This window comes from Eurytemora carolleeae, unplaced genomic scaffold (assembly GCF_000591075.1).
Source record: "Eurytemora carolleeae unplaced genomic scaffold, Eaff_2.0 scaffold224, whole genome shotgun sequence".
Taxonomy (NCBI): domain Eukaryota; kingdom Metazoa; phylum Arthropoda; class Copepoda; order Calanoida; family Temoridae; genus Eurytemora; species Eurytemora carolleeae.
The window spans coordinates 231,624-246,067 of NW_019396123.1; the positions used below are offsets into that span (position 1 = coordinate 231,624).

Here is a 14,444-nt window from a genome sequence, read left to right on the forward strand (position 1 = left end):
AGGAGGGAAGAAGAAAGAGAATCATTAAGGTAAAAAGCAAAAAGAATTGTATGGTGGAATCTGAGAGAATAAAAGTATTAACTTATTCAGTAAAATTTCTTTCCAGTTTCTAAAACCAAGTTTTAATTTTTTGTTATCAACATATCAAATAATTGTTTAAATAGCAATTAATTCTTTTAAAACCTGCTAGTGTAAACATAACTAATTAGATAAATGGACCAATTAAACTATTTCGCGGATCGTGATAATACTAAACTTGTAAAGAATATTAACGTTTTATTTACACATACCCATTTCACATTAAAGCTTAGTAATTTTTTTAGGAAATTTTTTAAAATTTCGAGCAGATCAAATATTAAAATATTAAAACGAAGCTTAAAATCTTTGAACTACGAATATTAGTAAATTTTTTTTTTAAATTCTCAACTCTTTGTTTAACTGCTCTGTTCTCTAGGTTAGTTACAATATATGGTCTAGGTTAAACTGAAGCTCAGTTAAAAGTGCATATGGAGTTGATGGTTCTCTGGGTACCATTAAGCATAGAGGGGACTCCTCCACCTTCTCTACTGGTTTAGTCTCGGATACAGGTTCAGCTTCAGNAAACGACGAACTCGAACTCAATTTATTACTATTAAATCCTTTAACCCTAAATATTTTTAGAGAAGGAGGGGGGAGGAGGGGTTACGCCATCATTGTTGTTTTTTTCAGCAAACCTTAACAAATGTATTTTCTTAAGGAAACATTTTTTTTATTATAAAGCTATGGCGACATTTGTTTATGTATATATCATTTTTAAACCATAGACACTTCTGTCCGATAAATGTTTTTCTCTCACCTAGAAATTCCCAAATCCTGTTTTAGATTCATCGGGTTCATTGATATAATTTCATGTTTCAATAAAGTTATCATCATGTTACAAAGATCAAGGTAGCTTTCAATACATTTTAAAGCCTGGATCGACTTTGAAGTTTTTTATCTTACTGGGGTTTTTTGGGTGCTTCGCGCCCATCTTCTATTTAAATTGTGAACATTTCTTTTAGTTTACATTTTAAAACAAAGAAGAACAAATTTTTGCGGATTTTTAAAACAAAATTCGCGGATTTTCAAGAATTTAAATTTTTTTGCAAAATTAAAATCCTTTAAAACACATTATCATTCATAAACCTTCCCTGTGGTCATGTGATGTCCCACAAAAAATTTGGGCCCGATCGGTTCAGCCGTTCTGACGTTTATTGGATACAAACAAACAGACAGACAAGCCAAATTTATATATAGATTTTGATCATTTTTATTTGGCTTAAAATAAACAGAAAAGTTGTTTACTCTATTTTTTATAGATTTTGAATGAGAATTATTCCGATACACTCAGTAGTTAGTTTTACATAGATCCAACCATCCAAACAGATTTAGAAATATCAATTTTCAAGACGGGTTCGGATTTGAAGTGTCGCAACGCCTTAGTTATTGGGTTTACCTCACTTTACTCTATTATAGACTTTTGTAGCCCTAAACATGTACATTTTAGACCCATTACGAGGCATTTTTTAGCTTCAGTTTAAAAGAAGTAATTTAGCTAAATTGCTGATTTTGGATCACCAGATTATAGAGATCACGAAAGAAGAAGGAAAAACATATTAAAACCATAATTCTTATTTTAACCAAAGGATGAGACCAAATTTCTTTTGTAAAGTCTTCTCTGAAACCTCATTGTTTTTAAAAACCTTTTAGAAAATTATATTTAGGGAGCTAAAAATATCTGAAGGTTGAATTAGTATTTTTTCTTAAAAGATATAAACCTATTTACTTCTGTAAATTTTCATTCGTTTGAAATATATACCTTTTTCAAAATTTCATGCATATCCATATTTTTGACTATTCTCTTCTCGCGGATTTCTTTGTCTAAATTGGTGCATTTGAAAAAATGATAAATATCAACATTTTTCAACTTTGACGACCTTCCGTGTAAATTGTCACATGAATTATTTTGTGCCCAATTGGTTCAGCCGTTTGAAGTTTGTTGGATACAATCAAACAAACACCCAGACAGACAAGCCAAAGGAATTAAATCTTTGCCACAATCTCAAATTTGCAATACTTATATCTTTGCAATCTGATAGTGTAAGCCTTTGATGTTTCAAACTTAGATTTTTTTTATCTAACAGACTTCATAGTTTGAAATATCTCAGGTCTATGATATTGAGTTGCAAAGATATAGGGAATAGAAAATCAGAGTTTGTGGCAAAGACTCAATTCTTTTTTTAAAGATGTAGAAAGTTTCTTTGCTTCTCCACAAAAAACTGTTTAGGACAATTGAAACTTTTAAAATAGAATATATCTACATATCTAGGGAAAAAATAGCTAATCGGCCAACCAATAGCTACTCGGCCAACCAATAGCTACCCGGCCAACCAATAGCTACCCGGCCAACAATAAATACTCGGCCAACCAATAGCTACTCGGCCAACCAATAGCTACTCGGCAAACCAATAGCTACTCGGCCAACCAATAGCTAATCGGCAAACTTTTATTTTTCATTTCCTTTGTTAGAATATTTATTAAGATCTGCCATAATATACATTTCAATAAAAACTAAAAAGTTACAGTACAAATATTATAAATTACAGTTGAAAACAGTACAAAGTACAGTACAGTGCAGTATAGTACACAGCACAGTACATTACAGTACAGTGTAGTGCAGGACAGTATACAGTGCAGTACTGCAGTACATACAATAAACTGCGTGTATACCTAACACCTATAGTTAGGTATAGACCCAGTTCACTCTTCTTTTTTCATAATTGTACAATTCTCTACATTTGCCACGGTCGACTTTTTCGTCCGATCGTTGTAGCGGTCGACCCCATGCAAATGAGTTAGGTTGATTGCTTCATATACTCTTATACGGAGTCCGGCACACATTCAAGGTACCTGGAGATAGAAATATTGTATTTTACACTAGTACATTACTCTAGGATGTCCATTCTAGGTATTGATGTCAGAGTTACATGTTCAAATCAAAATAAAATTTAACATCCTGGATAATATGGTGAAATGTAAATTTCTGAGGTTTTATCACACTGACTTTGAATGTACGGACCTACAGGAAAAATCTAAGATAAAATCTTGAATGTATACGATGGTTGGAATACCTAAGCCCCAAAGTTTCCAGAAGAAATTCTGTGCCCATGCATTGTATATATTTTGTCCAAGTTATCACGAAAATTTTGTATTTAAAGGTATTTTAAATATAATATAATAACAGTTTTAGAAACCAGTAATTGTAAATCACAAAGATCACAAATTTAATACTCGGAATTGTGTCTTTAAATTTAAAATTTGAAACCATTTAAATTCATTAAAATGCATAAAAATGAGCAAATAGTGTCAGAAATATTATCTAATCATTTAAAAAAAAACAGAAGTCAATCTAATTTATGTCACAAACTAGAATTGTCTAATCCCTATATCTTTGCAACCTGATGTTAAATTTCCAACTATTTTATCTTTATTGATTTCAGAGTTTGAAATATCAAAGGTTTACGATATCAAGTTGAAAAGATACAGAGTATAAAATTCATAGTTTGAAATATAAAAGGTTTACGATATCAAGTTGAAAAGATACAGAGTATAAAAATTCAGAGTTTGTGGCAAAATGCAATTAATTTATGAAGCATTATTTGGTTTAATATATTATTTTATTAGTTAAAGGAATTGTAAACGTATTTTTTAATGATTCTTCATTAAAAAAAGTCCTTTAAAAATTGACAAGAAAATGCCGGAATTTATCCCATTTAGATTGATAAACGACGAACTCGAACTCATCGCACTTCGGATAAATGTGTAATGGGAATTATTGTGAATAATTTATGGCACTCAGCTGAATGAAACTAGGTGAAAATTTCCTTTAAACCAACCTGTTTTTAAACCCTTCACCACGTGTGCAGGCAACCGAGACCTATAATTTGTACAGGGTGTCCCAATAAACATTGGAATTAAGAGACGACTTGATAATCATCTTTGATTTCCGATAAAATAGGGTCTCAACTAAATTGTTCGTCTCATAAGCTTTTTAAAATGTATTCTGCCTTCCTGGTATCTTTAAATTTGATGGAGATATTATACATAGCTGAACATGGTTTCGTTAAATTCTAAAATTAATGTTCAAGAAAAAATGCTGCGTAAAACAATGACGATATAGGAGTCGTCACTTAATTCCCATGTTTATTGGGACTAGTTTACTGTTTACAAGTTTTTAATTATATGGTAGAGAATTTCACGGTAAATAACAATATATTATTTGCCATTTTTTATTCCAATTTGAATAATGCATTTCAGTACAAGGTTGTCATTTAAAACATTTAAATGATGCCTGTTTACTTTCAGAGGGCTGCCACGCCAATAACCGGCCAAACGGCTGAAATTTTTTGTGGACACTCATGGGTGGCCGGGGTTGTCTTAGGCTAAAAAAAAATTCTAAAATTTGTTTTCCAACATTTTTTTATTTATTTTCTTTTTTTCCACGGGCAACGCCGGGCCCTTCAGCTAGTAATTTGATTATATTTCTAAACATGGTGATTTGAGATAATCCTGATAAAATCTTTGAAACGCAAATGTGCTTGAGAGAAACCGAAATTCATTGAAGGAGGGGCCGGCTTCCCAAATACTCTATAAAAATATCGGATTGGAATAAAAATAGTGACGGCTGTAATTCCGGATACAAATCTCTCCTCTTCCCCATTATACAAATTTACTAAAGACTTTCAGGATAAAAGGCAATCCTTCAGTCTTTAGCATTTACCTGACCGTCATGCGGTACATATCCTTGTACACAAGATACAGTACAGTTTACAGAATCTTGTCTTACTGTACATGTGTAGCCACCTCTTCTAGCCAGGGATGGGTGTACTTCACTGTACTGGCAACCTTTAAAGGAACAGTGCGCGTGATTTAAAGTGACCCTCAAGGAAAAGATGACAATTCCCGAGTCAAAACGCTATCCTCAAAAGTTACAGGGTGTCCCACGAAACATGACAGCTGGTGAATAGTTTAGAATGTCTTCTTCCATAATTTTTTAAGTTGTTTAATACCAAAGACAATAATACAAATATTATATGGGAGTCATGTTATAGTAAAATTGGTTTCAAAGTACAAAATATGTTGTAAGAAAAAGATTTTTTTTAACGAAATAAACTGCAAACAGCATTTAATATCTAATAAAGTATATGAAAGACGACTTTCATAACTATTTACCATCTGTCATGTTCCGTGGGACATCCTGTATGTCTGATCAAGTATCAGAATTCAATATCTTCCAAATTATTGATCAGAAAAAGGGTACCGTTGCCATCTTTGTATCAAGGGTCACTTGAAATTACGCTTACAATCCCTTTTAGCAGTTAAAATATGAATACGGTTTTGGTGACATAAGAAAAGGAACGATAAACAGTTAATCTATATCGTTGTTTGTAAATACAATTTACAACTACGCATATGACTGTTTTCACTTCATTCAGGGCAAAAAACGATGAAAATTTCTGTAACAGTTTTTATTATTCTGGGCCTCAAAAACATCTATGATAGACTAAGATGTGTTCCGAGAAATCTCTTCAATCTATTCTATTTTCTTGACTAATTACACGCATGCATATTTCTCTACACTCTAATTATCTAAATTCCCAGTAAAATACATTCTCGTGTCTACACTCATTTTATACAAGAGGAGAGGAGAGCTTAAAGAAATTTCTGTATCTTAATAATTTCGTGTAAAGTTCTAAATACTGTACATGAATGGATAATATACATGAATTAAATGGTTCTGTACATGAATTACCTGATACTGTACGTAAACTACCAGGTACTGTACAGTGTACATGTATTAATTGGTACTGTACAGTGTACATGTATTAATTGGTACTGTACAGTGTACATGTATTAATTGGTACTGTACAGTGTACATGTATTAATTGGTACTGTACATTGTAAACAAATTACTTGTACTGTACGTGAATAACCTGGTACTGTACGTGAAATACCTGGTACTGTACGTCAAGCACCTGGTACTGTACATGAATTACCTGGTACTCTACGGGAATTACACGGAACTGTACATGAATTACCTGGTATCGTACATGAATTATCTGGTACTGTACAGTGTACATGAATTACCTGGTACTGTACATGAAAGTGACTGATCCTCTATTGTTTTCTCTGCTGTAAAACTAAACAAAAAGGGGCAATTTTATTAATACAAAGATAGATTTTATAATAAATTAACAATCTGGCGCAAATCAAATGTGACCTTAATTATTACCAAAATATATAATAATGTATATTGAAAGAAAAGGTTCTCTTAAAATGTACCAGTGACGGAGCACCCTGATTTACTTTACCTAGAACCAGAGCAGAACCAAACTTTATTCTTTAGATATTCCTCTCCTTTCTTCCTAGAATAGAACTCATTTTTCAATCAACGAAACTAATTAAATTTAAAGAGTTAAACTCATTCTTTTTCCATGAGGAGTTAAATAATTACTTTAAACGAGATTACAGATTAAGTCGGATTATGAAAGATCATCAAATCTTTTCATTTGAAAAATTATGGAGATAAATCTAGCGTCAGCTGGTACAGTTAAAAAATCACAAAACTAATAAGGTAATCTTTCTCATTCAAAAGTTTCCTTTCGCCTTTGGAGTTTAATCATGTGTCCCTTTACTTTATTAGAGGCCGAATTTAATGAATTTGAACCGCGTCGCTAAACCGCAAATTACCGGTTCAAATAGAAGTAAGTGAATTTTCTGGATTCGCCCTTTTCGTATGATGGGACTTGGATGAACTCTCTCGGTTCTCCTTTTTTGATTCTTCTCTTATTCTAAACATTTATTCTAATCTCTAGAGGTCTCTCTTGTCCAAAACTAGAGTCTAAGTCTATTATAAAACTTATCTTTATCTTAAAGGGAGTTTTACGGATCTTTAAAAAGTTTAATAAGTCTCAAATGAATCCGAAAGAAGTTTTTCTCAACACTGCATACTCAGTTCAACTACTTTACATAGCCGGTCACTCCCTTTAAACCAAAGTCTATACTTAAAATAAGCAAAAACTATACTTAAGAGAAACTGTTAGCGTAATTTAAAGTGACCCTCCGTGCAAAGATGACAATTTCCGATTTACAACGGTACCCTTCAAAGCTTTGTCTGATCAAGTATGAATTAGATATCAATGTTTTTGTTTAATTAAGCTGTTTAATTTTATTTGTGCTTTCGTGTAGAAGTTATTATCGCATTTCTTGCTTGTAAGAAACAATGGTGAAATTCTCAAGATTAAACACGTTTCTAGACAGAAAAGCAACGCTAACTTCCACATTTTTGATCAAATAAAAATTTCAAGGGTACCGTTGTAAATCGGAAATTGCTATCTTTGCATGGAGGGTCACTTGAAATAAAGCTAAAAGTCCCTTTAAGATATATGAACCCTATGCAGGGCACACTACGCCTGTATGCAACCAGCACCTGGTGGAGTTAATGGTTTTATATTTTCTTTAGCACAGCATACGTTGCATTTATATGACACCTGTGATATGAATAAGGTCCAAGGTTTGGCTCCATTTTGCATTTTTCAACCCAAGGTTCGGGAACAGAAATCCTTAAACCATAACTCCGTTCCTCTCCACGAGTTTTTAGAGTCTTCCATTCTCCATCCTTGAACACCTCGGCCTTATTCTCTCCTCCTAGTAATCGTTTCGGAGTTAAAGTTGTTATCAGATGCATGATAACTTATTTGAATAAGACCTGGATATGGAAAACCTCCTCCTCCGTAAAGAACGATCCTATCTCCAAGTTGATGTAAACTTGGTTGGTTTGGATGCGGATACCGGAGAGGTTTCCAAGGTTCCCATTCTTCTCCAATCTCCCCGTCCAAGAGAGAGAGAAACTCTACTGAATCCCCGTGGTTGGTATCTCCTACTCCTCCTGCGACCAGTATCCCTGGTTCTCCGTCCCTGCTCACGATACTGCAACCATGGTAGTATCTTCCAACCCGGAGCTCAGGTCCTTCACTCCACTCCCGAGTAACCGTATCAAAAAGAGAGACATGCCTAATCAAGATGGAGATGATGGTTTATTAACTCAAATTTACCATATCTAAATGAATTTTAGTTTTTCCATCTTACCTGTATCCATGGTTGCAAGTTGACTGGTTTCTTCCTCCGGTAATGATTATATACTGACGATGGATAAGAGAACATGCTCCGTGGATACTCCTGGGCAACCTTTCCTTTACACTCCATTCTTTACTACTCACATTCAGTTCTAACAAGTTAACATTTATTCATAGAATTCCTAGCACTGGTTAAAGCAAGGGTTTGAATAGAAATTGGATATCTAAGGAAAAGGGAGCAAAAGTTACAGGAAAGGTTGATTTTTGATTTTTTTTCTGCTATAAAAACTTTAAGCTTTATACCTATGATGAAATCTGTTGTAACTTCTGTAAAATAATCATAAAAATCTTCATTTTCTCCAACCTCGTCCTAAATCATTTAATCGTACTTGATGGTGAATTATATTGTCCTTCTACTGATATAATATAGTATTAAGACTGGATTCAAAGTAAATTTTCCCTGCAGCGTTCTTCATTCCTAATTTGTCAATTGCTAATATTTTCTTACTTGGAGAAATAGGGGGCCTCACGTTCCTCCTCCCCCTCTCCCGATCGTTATGGGCTATGACGTAAAAATAACCAAAAATCGGATTTACCCCCAACCCACGCCCGCCCCCTGATGTTTTTTTAAGACGCCCCTGGTTTTTGACATTTTTGAAAAGATATATTAGATTTAACCATGATTTAACAGTTCCAAATTCAAAATTATTGTTTACTAAAACAGTATTTTTCTTGTGTTATCAAATTTCATGGTCAAATACAGAACTAGCATGTATCCAAAAAATATATTTGTTAAACCTGATAATAATCCTGCTCCAGAACCCCTCCAAGGACGTAAACTGTATCAGGGTAGCACACTGAACTAGCTCCGGCAACAGGGAACGGAAGACCAGGAAATTCTTCCCACGAATCCTAGTGAGTGTTTTAAAAATTTATTTTAAAACAGAAAATGTTATTTTTTCAAGATATTTTTCATTAATAAATGACGAAACTTTGAAAATTGCAAAATATTAAATCTTCAATTTTGTGGTTTATTGGATTAAATAAGTAAACGTATTTAGGTTCAAGTTTAAACCAATAAAAAAAAAGGCTAGGCATCCGATGATAGGTTATGAATCCTGGGATAATAGGTTAGGCATCCAGGGGATAATAGGTTAGGAATTCTGTTATAATAGATTAGGAATCCTGGGATAATAGGTTAGGAATCTTGAGATAATAGGTTAGGAATCTTGGGATAATAGGATAGGAATCTTGGGATAATAGGATAGGAATCTTGGGATAATAGGATAGGAATCCTGGGATAATAGGTTATAGGAATCCTGGGATAATAGGTTAGGAATCCCGGGGATAATAGGTTAGGAGTCCTGGGATAATAGATTAGGAATCCTGGGATAATAGGATATAGGAATCTTGGGATAATAGGTTAGGAATCCTGGGATAATAGGTTAGGAATCTTGGGATAATAGGTTAGGAATCCCGGGGATAATAGGTTAGGAGTCCTGGGATAATAGGTTAGGAATCCTTAATTATTAATCACTTAAAAAATTATTTTCTTATTGCAACATATGTTGTTTATTCATGGTTAACCTTCCATTTCAAGGGTAGGAAATATATTGGTAAAATTCTCATAGATTGGAAAATATACTAAATTACAACATGGTATATAGANTTACAACATGGTAGATATATAGATCTAGTTTTCTTAAATGTTTCATCAAAACACAGCTAGGTGTATTAATATAAAATATGTATTTCATTTGTTCATGTAGCACAATAAACTAAAGATCAGTACATTACAGTGTTTGCTAATTTATAACACAACTTTCTTCTGCTAGCCTCACTTTTACGTGTAAAATGAAAATAATAGAAGATATCGCAGTCACAATCCTATAAGTACAATGTACAATGTACATGCAATGTACAATGTACATACAATGTACAATGTACATATAATGTACAATGTACATATAATGTACAATGTACATATAATGTACAATGTACATACAATGTACAATGTACATACAATGTACAATGTACATACAATGTACATTGTACATACAATGTACAATGTACAATGTACAATGTAAATACAATCTACAATGTACAACGTACATACAATGTACAATGTACAATGCACAATGTACATACCATGTACAATTTACAATGTACAATGTACAATGTACAATGTACAATGTACAATGTACAATATACAATGTACAATGTACATTGTACAATGTACAATGTACAATCTACAAGGTACAATGTACAATGTACAATGTACAATGTACAATGTACAATGTACAATGTACAATGTACAACGTACAATGTACAACGTACAATGTACAATGTACAATGTACATGTAATGTACGTTTACAGGCTAAATAAATTTAAACTTCTTGTAAGATGCTTTTCATAAAACTAGATTTGATAGTTAAAGGGACTGTAAGTGTAATTTCAAGTGACCCTTCATTCTAAGATCGCAATGACCGATTCACAAAGGTACCCCTGAAACCTTCATTTGATCAACAATTTGGAAGATATTGTCGTTTTTCTAGGTTTAAAAATGTTTGATCCCGATTAGTCTTATATATTTTCCTACAGTAGAAATGCGCAAGTCACTTTTTAGAGAAAACTCAATTGAAAATAGACATAGAAGTCTAACTCATTCCTGATTAGACAGAGCTTTTAAGGGTACTGTTGTAAATCGGGCATTTTCCATATTTGCATGGAGGATCCCTTGCAATTACGCTCACAGTCCCTTTAATTTTGTAGATACTTGTGTAAATATCTTTACATTACCTTCTTCTGGTCATACATCCAGCACTCGTCATTTAATCCTAATAAATCCTTCCTTCCTCCGCATACCAGGATACTAGATCCAACCCTGCATCCGGTGTGTGCAAACCTAAACATTAATTAATCAATACCTAATATTCTATCTTAATTTGAACCAAATCTTATTTAAATCTGAACTTAATCCAATCTTAATTTGAACCTAATCGTATCTAAATCTTGAAATCAATTATATCTAAATCTGAATTTAATCCAATCTTAATTTGAACCTGTACATATCTTAATTGAACCTAATTCAATCAAAATCCTAACGTGAACAAATCTTAATAAAACCTGACCTTGTCTTAATCCAAACCTGAACCAATCCTAATCCAAACCTGAACCAATCCTTATCCAAACCTGAACCAATCCTAATCCAAACCTGAACCAATCCTAATCTAAACCTGAACCAATCCTAATCTAAACCTGAACCAATCCTAATCTAAACCTGAACCAATCCTAATCTAAACCTTAACCAATCCTAATCTAAACCTGAACCAATCCTAATATAAACCTGAACCAATCCTAATATAAACCTGAACCAATCCTAATCTAAACCTAAACAAAACTTAATTTGAAGAACTCCAATCCTAAAACTAAACCGATCTTAATCCAACCCTTAGGCATTCATTACCTAAACCTTAAAAAACTTAAATATAAACCTGATCATAAACTTCAAATTGGCGAAATAATGCTCGATTTTTTTGTGAGACGCATGCGCGTCTCTTCAAATCTAAACCTGAAAAAAAAACTTTTTCTAAACCTGAACCAAGAAGGATTCAAAACCAAAACCTAAACTAATCGAAGTCTAAACCTGAATAAGTTTAAATTTTACCCTGCACTATTTCAAATATAAACCTTTACCTAAACCTAAATTAAACCTTAACCTAAATAAATCTAAATCTAAACCTAAACCTAAATAAATCTAAATCCAAACCTAAACCTAATGTGCAAAATCTTTAAAAATGTAGAAGTTACATCTGAATAAAAAGTAAATAATTTTCTAACCTAATAGAAGGGAAGGTTGGGAGGCATGTTACCGCAATGTTTGTTTCTGTCACAACAACAACATCTTGTTCTGTCTTAACATTTGATAAATTATAACAATAGAATAGATTTCTTGTTTGTATCAAATAAACGTCAAACCAGATGAACCGATCGGGCCCAATTTACTTTTTGTGGTCAAAATTAAAAGTTGTCCCTCAAAAAAAATGTCAATTTTTACGAACTTTAAATATCCGCCATTTAAAAAGAAAATACGCGGGTATTGTTTTTATTATTGGAAAACGATGAAAAAAAAGGTTGCTAGAATATCAACAGTTGAAAGTTAAAGCTGTTACTAAAAAATGGATTTGAAAATTAAAGTTTGAACAACCAGAGACCGCACTGACATATGCAATGGTCGTAAAAACACTTTATTAGAAAGATGATCTCAAATTATTTAGAAGTTTATCAAACAGTGTTTATTTAAATGAATTTTTTTTATTTTTTTAAGTAATTTTTATTAAATTTGAATTCCGTCATTAGAGTGATTATTTCTATATTTAAACTATTTTGTTTACTTACTTTACTTCCTCCAATGATAAGCATTGCTTCCTGTCCTGAATGTGAACCCTCTGTAAGTAAAAATGCCTGTAGCAAAACAAAAGGATGTACTGAAACTATTTCCTGCTGATATCATCTATTTCATGAAAAAAGAAATATAGATAAATTAGTAAAAATTACCTAACCCTACTCCTACTAGTTCGGAGCTTATCAATCCCCAATTCTCCGAATCCTCTTCGAAATACTCCTCCCTCCCCAGTGTACCTGGAGCTCCGGGTTGAGAAGCTGAACCCTGTTCAAGAATATCTTGGAACCCTGGATATCCAAACCCAGGGTTTAAAAGACACAAGAAGACTCCTAAAAATGAGGAATTAAAAATGAAATTATAACTTTAACTCTATCCATAAAACTACTCATATATTTTTTTAATTCGTGATTTATTAATTTCTTGCTAAGACAGCAGTTGGTGTTATTAAAATGTTTTGGAACAAAAGAATTGATTTCCCCTCTTGAATTTTAATTGTCTAAACTCTATATTTTAGTAACCTTATAGCCTAAACCTATGATTTTCAAACTTAAATTACTTGATCTATATGAATTCATGCGAATATCTATATAATAAAACAAGACATTCGTATATATATATATATATATATGTTGCGTATAGCCGGCCAAAAGGCTGGACCTTTTGGACTGAATTTTTTTGTGGACACTCATGGGTGGTAAGGGGGTGTCATAGGCTAAACAAAAATTTTCTAAATTTTCTAATTTTTTTTTTCCACGGGCAACGCCGGGCCCTTCAGCTAATATATTATGTGGGGATTATAAGATTAGAGAATGTGGAAACTTATCCTGCGAAATAAATAGAAACAATCAGTTTTATTTTAAGGCGTGTTGATATTTGAATCATTTGTTTGGAAAAAAAATAACAAACAATGTAATCTAAATGATCATAATTTAAATGGTCTGTATTTTATTTGATGATTTAAAAAATACTGATAACGCGCGCATGAATACCGCTAGTTTAATAAAGGTAAGATTACATAATAATACATATTTCATCATGCACATCATAGTCAAAAATACAATAAACAATAAACATGAAAACAAAGTTTAAATATTACGCATAGTGCTTTCTCCGCTCTAAAATAAATAGCAAATAAATTTAACAATGTTTCTTTTTATGTTCTTAACATTTCAAATTCCAAGCTATATTTATTTCATCAGTTTTTATTTTTTAACTAGTTTGTGAATCACAATATCTAACCTGTTATTAGCATAGTTAAGATCTGGGCTTGATCATGAAGCAGAAATATCTACATTTTCCTTCACTTCTCCCACTCTTCTCCTCTCCTCCTCTCTCCACCCTATAGTCCCAACACACACAGCTGCTTCCCAGACATAGAGATAGGATCTGGATAAAGTTAAGACTAGATCAAATCCTAATTATTTAGATCTCTATCTATCTACTCTCCTACCACTCCTCTAATCCTTGATTACTCCTTGATTACTCTACTGCTCTACTCATCTACTCCTCTACTCATCTACTTCACTACTCCTCTACTCCTCTACTCCTCTACTCCTCTACTTCTCTACTCATCTACTTCTCTACTCCTCTACCCCTCTACTCATCTGCTGTTATACTCCTCTGCTCCTACTCCTCTACTCCTCCCTTACTCCTCTAGTCCTCTACTGCTCTACTTCTATGTTCTCGTTGACAAACCGGATGATAACTGAACATTGAAATGTTTTATAAAATTATTTGTTAAATACTCTGTTTACATATCTGTACTTTACCCTCTTCACAGTGTTATAAAAGGTTCTTTACAAAATATTGTTAAATATCTTATATATTTTACTAAACACATTTTTACTCGATTCTAATAGTTCATAGTTCTGATTTTTTTATTCTT

At 32.7% G+C, this 14,444-nt stretch overlaps 1 protein-coding gene across 4 annotated transcripts; it reads right to left on the reverse strand.

Annotated features, from left to right (window-relative positions):
- Window positions 1-2,519: 2,519 nt before the first annotated feature.
- On the reverse strand, window positions 2,520-14,102 carry LOC111695618 (uncharacterized). Of its 4 annotated transcripts, none has more exons than XM_023465000.1 (15): window positions 13,799-14,102; window positions 12,796-12,888; window positions 12,553-12,587; window positions 11,995-12,068; window positions 10,954-11,059; window positions 8,952-9,065; window positions 8,457-8,523; window positions 8,167-8,305; window positions 7,787-8,091; window positions 7,569-7,725; window positions 6,390-6,443; window positions 6,166-6,218; window positions 4,799-4,923; window positions 3,915-3,955; window positions 2,520-2,928 (listed from the first exon to the last, which is right to left on the reverse strand). In XM_023465000.1, the coding sequence occupies exons 1-15, from the start codon at window positions 13,809-13,811 to the stop codon at window positions 2,898-2,900; spliced, it is 1,407 nt and encodes a 468-aa protein (XP_023320768.1). In that variant the 5' UTR covers window positions 13,812-14,102; the 3' UTR covers window positions 2,520-2,897. The 4 variants fall into 4 exon arrangements, with proteins under 4 accessions (XP_023320768.1, XP_023320767.1, XP_023320766.1 ...); XM_023464999.1 differs by having other exon boundaries at window positions 12,553-12,602; XM_023464998.1 differs by having other exon boundaries at window positions 12,712-12,888.
- Between the last annotated feature and the right edge of the window lie 342 nt (window positions 14,103-14,444).